Below are 15141 nucleotides of genomic sequence, written 5' to 3' on the forward strand. Positions count from 1 at the left end.
TTTTTATCTCTTGTGCAAACTATGTGATGTTTATATTCAAATTAATTGTTATCTTACAAGAATTCCAGCAATGCATTTTATATTCTGATGTCTAGTCAGCTACATTTTATAAGATAAAAACTTTAAGCCTAAAACTGAAGAGGATAAAAAAAATCACCCTGGCTGGGAGGAAAGGGGATTTTTTTTTTTTTGTGTTGACAGCTGTCAGGGAGGGGAGATAGCAAAGTGTGTAGTTATCAAATAGAATGAGTTTAAGTTTTCCTTTATAAAATGTCACTGAATTGACTTGGCAGTATATAACCTGCATTGCTGTAATTCTTGTAAGATAGTGATTAATTTAAGTACAGTACTGTACAAGCATCCCATAGTTTGCACTAGACATAATTTTTTTAGGAATTAACTTCGTACTCTTGAGTACAGGTTTGCCCTGAGGACAATTATTTCTTTTACTTTTTTCACAATATATATTTAGGATGATGTGTGCATGTAAATGAGTAAAAATAAATTAAGAAAGTTACATATATCTTCCCGAAAATATGAGTTAAAAAACTTGTACAGCACTCAAATGTACCACACTAGACTAAAAAATTTATCTCTTGTGCAAACTATGTGATGTTTATACTCAATTTAATTGCTAACTTGCAAGGACTCCAGCAATGGAAGTTATATTGCACAGTTTTTGTAAAAAAAAAAAAAAAAAAAAAAAATTTCATGAGGCAGTGTTGGAGGCCATGCAACACACGCTACTAGCGGCAGCACATAGATAAGTGTGCTTTTAGCGAGAGGGTCAGTGTGTCATTCTGGGGTGGATGTGGGCATACAGCCCCGGTGAACTGGTCAAGATTGAGGGGAAATTCACAGCACATTAATTGTGCTCTTTCTTTTTCTTTATATCATATACTGTAGATGTACCAACACCATAGTCTTCACTAAGCACCTCACAGAAACACCTTTATCCAGTCTTTGAAATAACTCTACTTTCTGCTTTATACTAAGCAACAAATGGTTTTTGGTAATCCAGGGAAAAAATAGGGGATATATAACCAAAATCAATAGAGAGGCAAATGTACACAGCTGTTGTTTGGTCAAACTGAGGAGCGTAGACTACTGTAGTGCCACAAAACAAAGGGACCATCTACAACCCGTGCCAATTTCAAAATTTGCCAGCTTCGAATATATTTGCCCCCAGCTTCGAAAATATTTGCCACCAGCTTCAACATTATTTGCCAGCTTCGAAAATAGCCGAATTTCTGGTCTCTCAGGATTTTTGGAAGCCGGATCAAGGATCCAGTACCTGTATATATAAGCCTACATTTATCATAACCATAATATGCAGCCATCTTTTTCTAATCTGAATAAAGTACAGGAGGTCCGCGTTACATGTGCCAAAACACGTTATTTCACATACAGCTGCTCCCTGACTTACGACGGGGTTAGGAACCCAAATCCAGGTCGTAAGTCAAAATGGCCGTAAGTAGAAAATGCTTAAATAATACATAGAAAATCTAAAATGGGTGTCTCTTTTTCTTCTCAGCACCACAAAACTCTCACTTTTAACCTTAAGCCTGGGGTTAGGGTGCTGCTGGCAGTACCCCCCACACGGGGTTAAATCGAGAAAAAAAATCAACACTTCCAAAATTAATTAAAAATAAATAAAAAACAAAAAACAAAAATAAAATAAAAAATGGCGGGAAAATAGGCAGATGTTCTGGAATGTCACCCGAGGCGCACTAGTCAGACGTTCTGGAACATCACCCGGGGCCTAAGGGTTAAGAATGCCAGCCATTTTAAAGTGAATTACAAACGAAAATTTTGTCAGTACACAGTGCAATCACTGACGTTGGGACTCGAAAATACGTAATTTGACAAAATTTTGGTACGACTGAGGCGGTCGTATGTCCAGGTGGTCGTAAGTCGAGTAGGTCGTTAGTCAGGGAGGAGCTGTATACTGTACATCGCTAACAAATACTGTATAGGGGGAAATTTTCATTACTGTATATTTCATTTGTTTCACATATATTTCATCTGCATCATCCACTATTTTATACTAAGTTTGTGTGTATCCAAATATGAGGCATAAATTGTGTTAAAAACATCTAATATAATGTAAAAATAACACCAAAATATGTCAGTCACCTCTCACACAACTGCACATCAATGCCATTACGTGTAAGTAACTACAGAATTTGCAGAAAAGTCATCAAAATGTGCTAGCGTGCCTTATGAATAAATAAAATACTATATACTGGACAGTAATAAAAAATTGTAAAAGAAAAGTTAATTAAGTAGGAGTATATTCTGTGTGGGAGATGAAGTGTATCTGGGCTAGTCTATACCACACCGCAGACACTTAAATCACACAAATGTCCCTACTCAGTTCCTATAAAATGGAAGGTTTGCATGTAAAGAAACGGAGTGAAAAAAAAACAATAAATACTATGTATGGATGTGTAGCCAGTGAGAGGAGGAGGCAGAGGAGAGAGGAAGTGCTGGCTGGACTGAGAAGGCTACTCACTTCCCATGCTCTTCAGCCCATGATCCCTTTATACTGTAATGCTAGTATGCAATTTAACTATAATTCTCATATATTTAGGTACAATTGGTGTCAGATAAATAAAGCATTATCGTAAGATAATAAATTTTTCCGAGAAAAATCCCACACTCAACCCCAGATGAGTTACAGCATCATACTAAATTTCTGGCAGTTTTATTTACATAGCGCAAACAGCTGATAGCTTAGATCATCCCTCACCATGTCATCATGCTATCACAAGATCTGTCATCAGCATCATGCTATCACAAGATCTGTCATCAGCACATATTATATAAATTGTAGCCAAATCAAGCCATCATGTATCACTCAAAGGTAGCAAATAATGTTGTTAGGAAGGTATTTGGTGTAAGCTCTCTCTCTATATGAACACATCCTGAGCTTTCAAGGGGTATTACTGTACATGTTGCAACACATATATCCCTAATTACATTAATTCTTATAGGCAAAATCCTCATTATAAAATGTTTCACTATAAGTCACATTTCTCTGGAACACATCCCAACATATAATGAAGACTGCCCTCTACAGTAAGTTTAATGTGCTCATTAAATAAACATGTTACATACCATATAACTCTCTTTGTCTCTCTGTGAACGTTGAACAGTTCTTTGTGTGTCCGACAACTTCTTGCGGAGATTAGTGACCTCATCCTCTAAACGTGTCTGACTTGTGACAGCAGCACTCATCTCTTGTTCTAGCTTGTGTTCTCTTTCCTTTTGTTCTGCTAACTCTGCCTGTCAAAATAATATAGTCAATAAAGTCATTGTACTCTATCTCTATACTGTACATTAAATTACATCAAAAAGATAATAAATCCAGGGAAATTGACATTATGAGAAGGAATAATATCACTTGTGATGAAGGCTAGAAAAGAATGATTAATTCTGAAATTCCACTTCATAACTGAAACCTCAACCAAACAACTTATGCAATGTCTACAGGTGAGAAAAACCAGGAACCCTTGATATTTGTGGCTGGGGACTAATTTGGTGATGTGCTTATCTCCTACTGTAACCACCACTCTTAAAAAGGGATATTTGAAAGCAAATGTCACAATCAAATATGGTGAGCTAATGAGTCATAAAATAATACTGATTAGACACACTGCCTGAAACCTGTCACAAGATCTCCTTCCATAATGGACTTCAGGAATTGAACCTTACTTTGTAGCCAACTTCCTACTAACCAAAAGGACCCAGTTGGAGGCTTGGTAATGAAGTAGAATTTTAATGTCATTTATACCCTACCACTCTATCAAGCTGAGTTGTAAAAAGTACCAGACTTTGTTACTCAAGTAAAAGTATTGTTACATTAGCAAAATGTTACTCAAGTAAAAGTAAAAAGGTATCTCATTCATGAGGTACTCAAGTACTGAGAGTAAAAAGTAACAACAAAATTATAAATTGTCTCAAATATTAAAATAACCCCACAGTAGATTATAAAAACTAGTTAATTAAAGATAAAAATAAAAGACATATGTTTCTTTTGATATCTCTATTGAGATTAATCAATAACTGGTTCTCAAAATTATGGCTGTCCAATCAGGTTCGTTTAGGCCTAAATATAAGCCCAGCATGACCTAACAAAACAGAATACGTTCAGCCGCTGTTCTCCCTACAATCCATTGCAGTTTTTTTACAATCCATTCCAGTTTTTTTACAATCCATTGCAGTTTTTTTTTTTTTTACGGGGATTAGCCCACCTGGGCACAGGTTACTGATCCACATCGGGCCTATGGATGATGATGATGATCATAATAATAATAATAATAATAATAATAATAATAATAATAATAATAATAATAATAATAATAATAATAATAATAATAATAATAATAATAATAATAATAATAATAATAATAATAATAATAATAATAATAATAATAATAATAATAATAATAATAATAATAATAATAATAATAATAATAATAATAATAATAATAATAATAATAATAATAATAGTTAATATCAATTTTAACGTCAATTGAACTCCAGAGGGTCCCTATGAAAAACTGGCGCAAGTGAATAACAGAACATATGGGATTAATTCCAATAGAACCCAGCCCGACCCCCAAACTCCACCTCCCTTTTTGGACGCATAAAATGTAACTATGTTGTAGTAAAATTCTATCTAACTTTATGGTGGCATGAAAACAAGTAATATAGAAGAGGTTAGGTTAGGAAAGATAAAGGTTAAATATAGGAAAAAATAAAGAACAGGTTAAAACGAAAATTTTGAGGAACACTCACGGTAGCAGAAGAGATGGGTCAGTATGTAGATGATGGGTTGGTTCCCCAGGCAGAGGGCAGATTATTGCCCTCTAGGTGAATCACCATTACTAGGTGAATCACCATTACTAGGTGAATCAATATCACTGTCACTACAGTTGCTATGGCTTCCCGACAAATCTCAAAATCAACTTCACTATCACTAATACTGCTTGGGCTGGCTGTGGTGGGCTGCGGCTAAGAACTCGCTATGCTTTGCTGGACGGCTGGCTTTGATGTTGTCATGATACACCGGCGGATGTATCGCCTTGTAGCCTGCACCAGTCGGGTATGGAAGACGCCATGCATGCTCATCACAGTGTCAGCGTGGAAACGATGGACTTAATTTTTTTCTGTTAACTCTAAGGAGACACTTTAATATCACTATGACTTAAAACTAGGTTCCCGAGGTTCACGCGACCTTCTTCCCTCCCTCTTCACTGGCGGGTTCTCTTCCCCAACATCCGGCCGGCAGTCACTCTGGTGATCTCTGATCACCTCCATGATGTCTCGCTGGCGGTCTCGACAGCCTCAGCTGTAATACTGAGCCGCCAGCTTCTCTCAAGTAGCTGTCCACTGCTATGCAACAGTCTGAACCTGACCAGTCGGGCTGGTGTCTACCTCCTTACCTGGCGCTGGCGCAACACATGTCTCATGCGACGCAATCGCAGTTGGGGGCCAGTCAGCAGATCCCATGCCTCCACCAAGAAGTCTACAGCTTGTTTTACGTTAAACTTCTTCCAAAATTGTTTGACGAGAAGTTCTTGAGTCGCCGCCTCTTGTTCCTTGTCCTCGTCGCTTTTACTCTCGCTGTCGGTGTCACCCAGCTTACGCAACTCATCCTTGGTGTTGGTAGAGTCGTTCAGGAGCTTGAATTTCTTTGCCGAGTATGCAGCTTTAACATTGCAGATTAACTCCTGGTCCATGGGCTGGATTAATGACGTAGTGTTGGGAGGACGGAAGACCACTTTACGCTAGGTGACGCATCCGAAATAGTGTCCAGCGTTTGCCGTCAAGGAGCCAGGCTGGAACAATTTCGCCGCCTGGCAACGCCGCACCAAAACAAAGCCGTCGTCCCGCAAAATATGAAGAGATACCATATACTTTACGTATGGGAAGTTGTAAAATAAAGCGATTGTTTTAAGCACCACGGCGTCCTATATTTGCAGCGCGCCAGCGCCTTCGCAAACCCGGTACTTACGCCCATACGGGTGTTGCACAGAGTTCGGTACGCCCCTCACCGCTCTACTGAAGGCAACGAAGGTCTTGTGCTGTAACTTTTCCAGAAAGACCACAGGATTCGGCCCACAGCGTTAAACACCTGGTCGCCACTGTACCAAGTCCTTCCTCCATAACTTTCACGAAAACGGAGGAAAATCTCTAGCCGCCGCACGGTCAGCACTCGCTTCCTCACCAACAAGGCTGATGTTGGTGACCTTGTTCCTCCTCTTAAACCTATGCAGCCAACCATGGGAAGCATTGAAGGGTTTGGGCTCTGCAATTCCCAGTTTACGTGTCACTGCTGCGTATAGCTCACGTGCGTACTCCTGCACTGAGCGCGTGTCCACCGCCATGTTGCGTCGCGCCTGACGCACCAAATAACTCACCAGCAAAGTTTCCACTTTTGCCAGCACCCTGTTCTGGCAATACCTGATAGATGAAGCACCTGCAGAATTTGTGATCTTCATGTGCTCCTTTATCTTGGCTGCATCCTTCTTTATTGTACTAATCGTAGATTCGTTGACGCCATGCTGGCGCGCGAGATCAACTTGGCGTCTTCCTTTCTCCAAATCTTGAACAATTTGGTACTTCAGCTCGTAGCTTAATGAACGTCGTGTCTTCTTTGGTTTAGTGCCGCTGGGTCCAGGTAAGGAAAGGTTTCTCTCTGGGGGTGGTGGTCCGGCGGAAGCCATTTTACGGAACAATGGATGTGCGTTAACCCGGCGTGGCCTTGAGGGATGAAACTGCCGCGGCTAGGTCAAGCGTCGTCTCTCCTCCCTCCCTCCCTCCCCGGGGTAGTCACGTCATAATACTTTAAGCCAATTACAGCTTGCAGCAGAGGGGGGTAGGGCTGCATGGCCAATCACAGTCCGAGACGTCATATGACGTCAGTGATAACGCAACAAAGACACACACTGCGCAACCTTACCGCGCCGCTTACCCAAGCGGAGGGAGGAGGAGGGAGAGGCAGGCAGGCAGGAGGGCGGGTGGGTGGCGCGTGGCGCGTGGTCAAAATCTAAAAATAGCATCCGAGCCGGACACTCACCGTGAAGCTGTGGAAAAACCCGCGTTAAGTGAAAGTTCAGCTTTGGCAAGGCAATCAAGGGCGATATATGTGCAAAACGCTGCTATGAAAGCTGCCAAGTTAAAGTATGCATAACAACAAATAATAATAATAATAATAGTTACACATACAATAACAATACAATAATAATAATAATAATAATAATAATAATAATAATAACAAGTAATAATAATAATAATAATAATAATAATAATAATAATAATAATAATAATAATAATAATAATAATAATAATAATAATAATAATAATAATAATAATAATAATAATAATAATAAGAACAACAATAATAATAATGATGATGATGATGATGATGATGACGACGACGACAACAATAATAATAATAAAAATAATAATAATAATAATAATAATAATAATAAAGAACCATAAACAAATACACAAATGAAAAAAAAATCAAGAGTGAGAAACAATATATGTATGTTGTGTTGTCAATAGTAAGAGAAACAATTGAGACCCTGCAATTGTGTGTAAATGAGGCAGAAAGTCAGATCAGCAACCTGGGACTTGGTCACAATTTTTGTGATGCCATATAGACAATACATTATGCTTCCAATATCTTCCCAGGCAGTAGTACCTCCAACACTGTGATCACTTTCTTCCTTATCCACACAAGTATCATCGACGTGGACTTATGGTCAGCAGATATGATGTTGTCTCTGCTCACATTTGGTTAGGATACAGACCTATCTGGCATACTGTATATCTGAGGTGGGGTTGACCTGCACTTCTCTTCCTGTAAACAATGTAATTGTCCCAACACTAACACCCTTCAACACAACTGTATTGCCTTGACTGTCCCACTGTCAGAGACCTGCTATTACAGGATGAGTCACTAACCAATTATGTCACAACCTACTCTACCCATGCTTTGGTGGTGCTAACCCCCATTGTCCTTAAATCATATCAATAATGTCTCCATGTCACAAGTCATAGCGTGTCCTGCGAGACGTAAACCAATGTATTAGTGTCTGATCGCATGGTCTTGTGACTAGGTTTGTCGCCCCCTGGGGTGTAATAAATTAATAAAATAATATATAATAAGCCGAACATGACTAAACAGATGCTCAAAAGCAGCAGATAAGTCACATAATGTATGGAAAGACCTCAGTAGCTCCATTCCATTCCCTGGACATGCCAAGTAGCTATCAAGCTCCTTCAGATGAGGAATTTGTGGATAATTGTTGCCTCCATAGTGACTGAGTCTGACTAAGACTCACAGTGAACTGTCCCTCTAATTGGGGTGTGGCTATGGTGACGTCACTTTTCGATTCTAATTGATGAGTGGCTGAATTTTTTGCACCACGTAACATCTGGCGGGTGCTGGTGAGGGGTACTTAGTGGTACCTAGTTATTTAAGTAGAATTTTAAATACAGTACAGTACACTCAATCTCACACATATGTATGGATACAGGCTTTATATCTAAGATGGAATTATGTAAAGGATTTTAGAATCACAGCCACTTTGAAATTAATTTTAGGTACAGGTACAGTGGTCCCTCAGTTAACGAGCACAATCCGTTGCAGCACGTAGCTCGTTAACCGAAAACTCGTTAACCGAAACCATTGTTTCAATGGGTTTTTGGGTAACTGGTTCCAGCTCACCGAAAATTGCCTAAATTCAACAAAAAAGGTAGAAGAAAAGTACACTTACTTTGAGGTGTGTATGTAGAAGGTTCCTGGATGATGATGATGATGATGATGGGAATTAGATTGGGGGTGGAGGAGAAGGAAGAAGAGAAGGCATTGGGGTGGAAGAGAAGTCACCCCATGGCGCCATTTCACCCATAAAATTTTAGTTCTCTTGGTGTAATTCAAGATTATTTTCTTTAAATCAACACTGCACTGCATTATATATTGTCAATATGTAAAATAAATTTCAAAATGACCAATAATTTGCTTGCAAACAGAAAAAAAGCATTTAGTTGAAGAGAGTCTCAAGCAAGATGTTACCTCAACTGAAAAGAGAGAGAGACTAACGCCTGTTTGGTGTGTTAACAGGCTGGATGGCGTGCCAGAAACTAGTTTCTTTACCTTCACTTATGTTCAATAATTGTTAAAATGACTAAGAAACTTAATATTAAACATTTAAAATTATTGAATAGTATAAACTTCTTGATATTTACTAAAATAGTAAGGAATTTAAGCCCTAAAACCGATTACTGTATTGGCGGACTAATACTACAGCTGGTGGACCGCCAAATGCAAGCGAAAACATGTTGAGGTCGGCTCGTAAAAAACTTGTCAATCGAGGGATTGCTCGTTAACCGAAGTTAAGATTCTTATGGAAGGTAAATCGTTAACCGAGGCGCTCATTAACCGAGGGATCACTGTACGTATATGCAAAGAACAACAGACGTCTAACGGGAAGACCAAGCCCCTGAAGGAAAGGTGGGGAGAAGAGAGGAGATTCGATGGGGGGGGAAAGGGGGTGGACAAGAGGGCAGGCTAGGTGAGGTGGGTGGTCAAGGTGCTAATGGACACAAGAAGATCAAAGGGAAAGTCTACTGACATGGCCACTGCCACCTGACTTGACCTGACATCACCTCGCCTCGCAAAACCTCTAGGTAAGTGACCGCGTGGTGTCTCCCCACACCCACACCGTACCCTTCACGGTAAGGATTAAAGACAGTAAGGATAGACTACTGGGCACTTGTTTTACCCACAATGCACTGCTCATTGATGTCACTGTTGTAAACATGCATCCTAACCTCCATGTGTGCTCGTTTCTGGTCCCGGGACCAGTGTACCAACAATCATAGTTATTTGTGCAATACCCTGTATACGGGTGGACCAGCAAGGCTTAAATCCCAAGCAGAGAGTACATCAAGTATTACAGATTTCCCAGAGATAAGAAAACTTCTGATAAATGAATAAATGCCTGCAAGCATTCTGATAAAATAAACACACCAGGCTAGCCGAGAACTTGTTCGAAGAGAGTTCATATTTCCTTTATATCTCCTTAATTCTGGAATGTTTGTCGATATAGAAGTTTCTAAAAGAAGGTGAGACATTCATCTTGCTATATGTGGCAAAAAAATAACTCTGACCATACAGTGAACCCTCACTTTACGCGGTCAATTGAACCCACGGCTGCCCGCGTAAAGTGAGAAACGCGTAAAGTGAACAACATAACATATGGGATTAATTGAAATAGAGACCGGGCCGACCCCCAAACTCCACTTTTTCAGACACAATACCTACGTTGTAGTAAAAATAACTTCTTAATTTTATGATGGTATGCACACACAATTAATAATTAAGAGAAATATCAATAATATTAGGTTTTTTAACACTTACATTAGTAGAAAAGATGGCTGGGCACACGGGGATGGGCGGTTGGTTCCGAGGCAGAGGGCAGATTATTGGCCCTCACCTGTATCACTTGTATCAATTGTATCACTATCCACCACAGAGGCTTGCAGGGCCTCTTTGTCAAACCCCTCAACGTCCATTTAAGTCCATATCCTCACTATCATTATCACTATCACTGACTTGGACCGGCTGTGGTGGGTGACGGGTGAAGAACTCGGTAATGTTTTGATGACTGGGCAACCTTGTGCGCACCCTGCTCGCGGCGCATCTCAGCGTAAAAGGGTACACACACCGCGGAAAGTGAGCATTCCGGTTTCGGCAGGGTACCGCATAAACGTGGAAACGCGTAAAGTGAAACCACGTAAAGTGAAACCGAGTAAAGTGGGGGTTTACTGTATTTAATTCTTGAAAAAATTATAGTTAAGTACATCAGTAAATGGGTTTCAGGTGTCAACACCACGCTTTTTTCAACACACGAGGGAAGATTTGTTGTACAGTAAGATCTCATATTTTGCGCGATTTCATTTCATGTTCTTGAATTTCGCGAGCACTACCTAATGTAACCAAGTCTTATATTTGGCGTAAAATATCTTGAGTTTCACAAGATCCGGCCAGCTGAACGCGAAATGCTGGCCACTGTCTTGAATGACATCACAGCCCTCATACCTGTTACAGTCATTTCTGCTACAACGCGTGTTTTGTCAATGCGAATTGGTTGTAACGCGATTGATGAATAGGGGAATGCTGTTTGTAAAACGCGAACTTTTGCAAACGAATGTTGGCTATAGCACGATTCCATCCTCAATGTTTTGATTCCATCCTCAACCATTTTAAACGTGGCGCGGGGTTATGCAATGTTTATAGTTCACGTTCGACATAACATGTTCAATTGATTCGTGTCTTTTGTTTGTGAAGTGTTTTTTAAGAGGTACTGTGTAAATTTTGTTATTTTTGTTCAATGCAGAATGCGACGCCTAGCTTATACCTAGGTATGTTAATGTCTAGCAATAACTCGCCAGGCCAACATACAGGCAATTAAAACATCTAATAACTACTTAATACGTAATATTAGGATGACACGTCGCTACCTGGCATTTAATTGCAATTCTCAAAACCTCCTCCCGCACCCTCCATCTCAGACACGCTGCCACCGTCATCTTCTTGCCTGGCGAATCAGCTGTAAATACGCTCAAAGAAGGCTCCGCTAATTTGTGTTGTAATAGCTGAAATACTAAGTGCCACGAGGATTTTATATACGGTACTTATACATCTTAGCACAGTGAGGAAATCGAGTGACTTTTATTTTGTTTATGTCTCTCAGATATTGTGTTTAGGACAATTTCTTATACGGTCTGGTCAGCATGGCGACCACAGCGCGTCTTCTATTATGAAGTCGCTAGATCGTTAGTGACTAATACCCTCTGCTTTCAAGTCACTTAGTGAATGACGTTGTTTTTTGCCCTCCTAGGCTCGTATTCACTGAAAGAATATATATATATATATATATATATATATATATATATATATATATATATATATATATATATATATATATATATATATATATATATATATATATATATATATATATATATATATATATATATATATATATATATATATATACCGTATATCTCGGCCTATAAGGCGGCGGGGTGCATAAGACGGCCCCCAAATTTCCATTTAAAAAGTAGCTTTTGAGCTCTATTCGCTGTATAAGACCGGTACCCCAAATGTGACACTTACCCACTGACCCAGTAGTCCTCTACCACCCATCCTTGGGTTTTTTAAAATAAGGCCAATTCACTTAAAGTAATGTCATCAAATGTTACCCGCTGGTGTAGTGTAAACACTAGTGACGTCACTTAAGCGTCTGCTATTTACCGGTAACTGGAACTAATGTTGGTGTCGAGTAAAATTTTTCCATCTACTTGAAATGGATTTACCGATTTATTTGTTTATTTATTTATTTATAATATACTGTAACATATTAAACACACTGCAAGTAATTTCTTTAATTTATACGCTTGCTTCGCACGAGACGATCAGTGGTGGGAGTGTTCCCTCGTCTCGGTGGTGGGACTGTGTTCCCACTGTTTATACAACAGCTACCACCGTATTCTAATTGTGGTGTTTCATTAGGATTTGAGTGAAAAAGATTACGTACTTACAATATATATATATATATATATATATATATATATATATACACACAGTAATACCCCGCTTAACGAGGTTTCGCTTAGCGCGATTTCACGTATACGCGGTGCGTCGCCAGAGCCGAACTTTCACTTAAATCGAGTTTTTTCCACGTATACGCAGAGAGTGTCCGGCTCTGGACTCTATTTTTAGATTCGCCCCACCCGCCTGCTCCCGCCTCCTCCCTCCTCCCTCCGCCTGGGCAAGCCGCGCACGGTAAGGTTGCGCAGTGCATGTCTCTGTTGCGTTATCACTGACGTCATATGACGTATCAGACTGTGATTGGCCATGCATCCCTACCCCCCTCTGCTGCTAGCTGTAATTGGCTTAAAGTATTATGACGTGTCCACCCGGGGGAGGGAGGGAGGGAGGGAGGGAGGGAGGAAAGACGACGCTTCACCTACCCGCGGCAGTTTCATCCCTCCAGACCACTCTGTGTATACGTGAATCCATTGTTCTGTGAAATGGCTTCCGCCGGACCACCACCGCCACCAGAGAGAGACCTTTCCTTACCTAGACCCAGCCGCCCTAAGCCCAAGAAGACACGCCGTGGTCTAATCTACGAAGTGAAATACCAGATCATTCAAGATTTGGAGAAAGGAACACGGCAAGTTGATCTCGCGCGCCAGCATGGCGTCAACGAATCTACGATTCGCACTATCAAGAAGGATGCAGCCAAGATCAAAGAGCACATGAAAATCACAAAGTCTGCAGGTGCTTCAATGATCAAGTATTGCCAGAACAGGGTGCTGGCAAAAGTGTAAAATTTGCTGGTGAGTTATTTGATTCGTCAGGCGCGATGCAACATGGCGGTGGACACGCGCTCAGTGCAGGAGTACGCACGTGAACTATACGCAGCAGTGTCACGTAAGCTGGGAATTGCAGAGCCCAAACCCTTCACTGCTTCCTCTAGTTGGCTGCATAGGTTTAAGAAGAGGAACAAGATCACCAACATCAACATTGGTGGTGAGGAAGCGAGTGCTGACCGTGTGGCGGCTAGAGATTTTCCTCCGTTCTTACGCGAGATTATGGAGGAAGGACAGTACACCGACGACCAGGTGTTTAACATGGACGAATCTGGTCTTTTCTGGAAAAAGCTACCTTCGAAGACCTTCGTTGTAAAGAATGCCAGCAAGATTCGGGGCCGGAAGATGCAGAAGGAACGTATCACCGTCCTGTTTACCACCAATGCCTCCGGCACCTGTAAACCAAAGTTATCGATGATTCACACAGCCCGCAAGCCGCACGCCTACAAGAATATGGACATGAACAAGCTTAATGTCCACTGGCTAACCGCACGTAAGGCGTGGATGTCCTCTTCTCTGTCCCTCTTCTGGTTTGACGACTGTTTTGTTCCCGACGTGAAGAAATTCTGCGAGCAACAGAACGTTCCATTCAACATTTTGTTGCTCCTTGACAACGCACCTGGACACTCGCGCCTACTTATGGATCGTCACCCCAACGTAAAAGTGGTCTTCCTTCCTCCCAACACTACGTCATTAATCCAGCCCATGGACCAGGAGTTGATCTGCAATGTGAAAGCTGCATACTCTGCAAAGAAGTTCAAGCTCCTGAACGACTCTACCAACACCAAGGATGAGTTGCGTAAGATGGATGACACCGACAGCGAGAGTAAAAGTGACAAGGACAAGGAACAAGAGGTGGCGACTCAAGAAGTTCTCGTCAAACAGTTTTGGAAGAAGTTTAACGTCAAACAAGCTGTAGACTTCTTGGTGGATGGGATCAGCTGTCTCTTGCTACGATTCGTCACGCATGGAGACATGGTACCCTGTGGGTTTTATTGACCGCGTTAAGCGGGGTACTACTGTATATATATATATATATATATATATATATATATATATATATATATATATATATATATATATATATATATATATATATATGCTATTATATATATATATATATATATATATATATATATATATGTATATATATATTATCAGTTGTAATCTTCTAATTTAATTCATGGGGTCAATTGAACTCCTGGTGAGGGTCCTCACAAGTAAGTGAACGCCAAGTATGAACAAATAGAACATAAGTGGGATTAATTCCAATAGAAACCGCCTGACCCCCAAACTCCACTTGAAGGCACATTACTTCCATGTTAGTAAAAATAACATCTTAATTTTATGATGGTACATGCACACAATTAATACTTAAGAGAAATAGAGAAATACAGTCGCCAAGTTAATGTCCATTCAAATAATGGACTCAACTCCCTCCCTCTCACACTACACAGCCGGCTAACAGATGGTCGGTCGGTCCCTCCCTCCCCCCACCCACCCCCCACCAACCGTCCCAAGGAGATGTGTGGGATAACCTCAAACTAAAGTTAGGAAAATATAATTGACATTGCTGGATTCCTTGAAAGACCAGGAATATTTTGAATATAAATGTCATATATTTTGGACAAAAGATACCATAGTTACCCAGAGAAAAATTTTTATCTAAAAATTGTAAGT

The 15141-nt window shown here is 40.4% G+C and overlaps 1 protein-coding gene across 3 annotated transcripts in view; it reads right to left on the reverse strand.

Moving 5' to 3' along the window:
* The window catches only part of LOC121855926 (dynein regulatory complex subunit 4-like), a 296945-nt gene that overhangs the window by 139154 nt on the left and 142650 nt on the right, over positions 1-15141 (reverse strand). For all 3 annotated transcript variants that reach the window (XM_042351134.1, XM_042351133.1, XM_042351135.1), the window contains exon 7: positions 3121-3288. In XM_042351134.1, coding sequence (XP_042207068.1) covers positions 3121-3288 — 168 coding nt within the window. The remainder of the gene's footprint in view (positions 1-3120; positions 3289-15141) is intronic.

The sequence above is a fragment of the Homarus americanus genome, unplaced genomic scaffold, assembly GCF_018991925.1.
Source record: "Homarus americanus isolate GMGI-L3 unplaced genomic scaffold, GMGI_Hamer_2.0 scaffold19117, whole genome shotgun sequence".
Classification (NCBI taxonomy): domain Eukaryota; kingdom Metazoa; phylum Arthropoda; class Malacostraca; order Decapoda; family Nephropidae; genus Homarus; species Homarus americanus.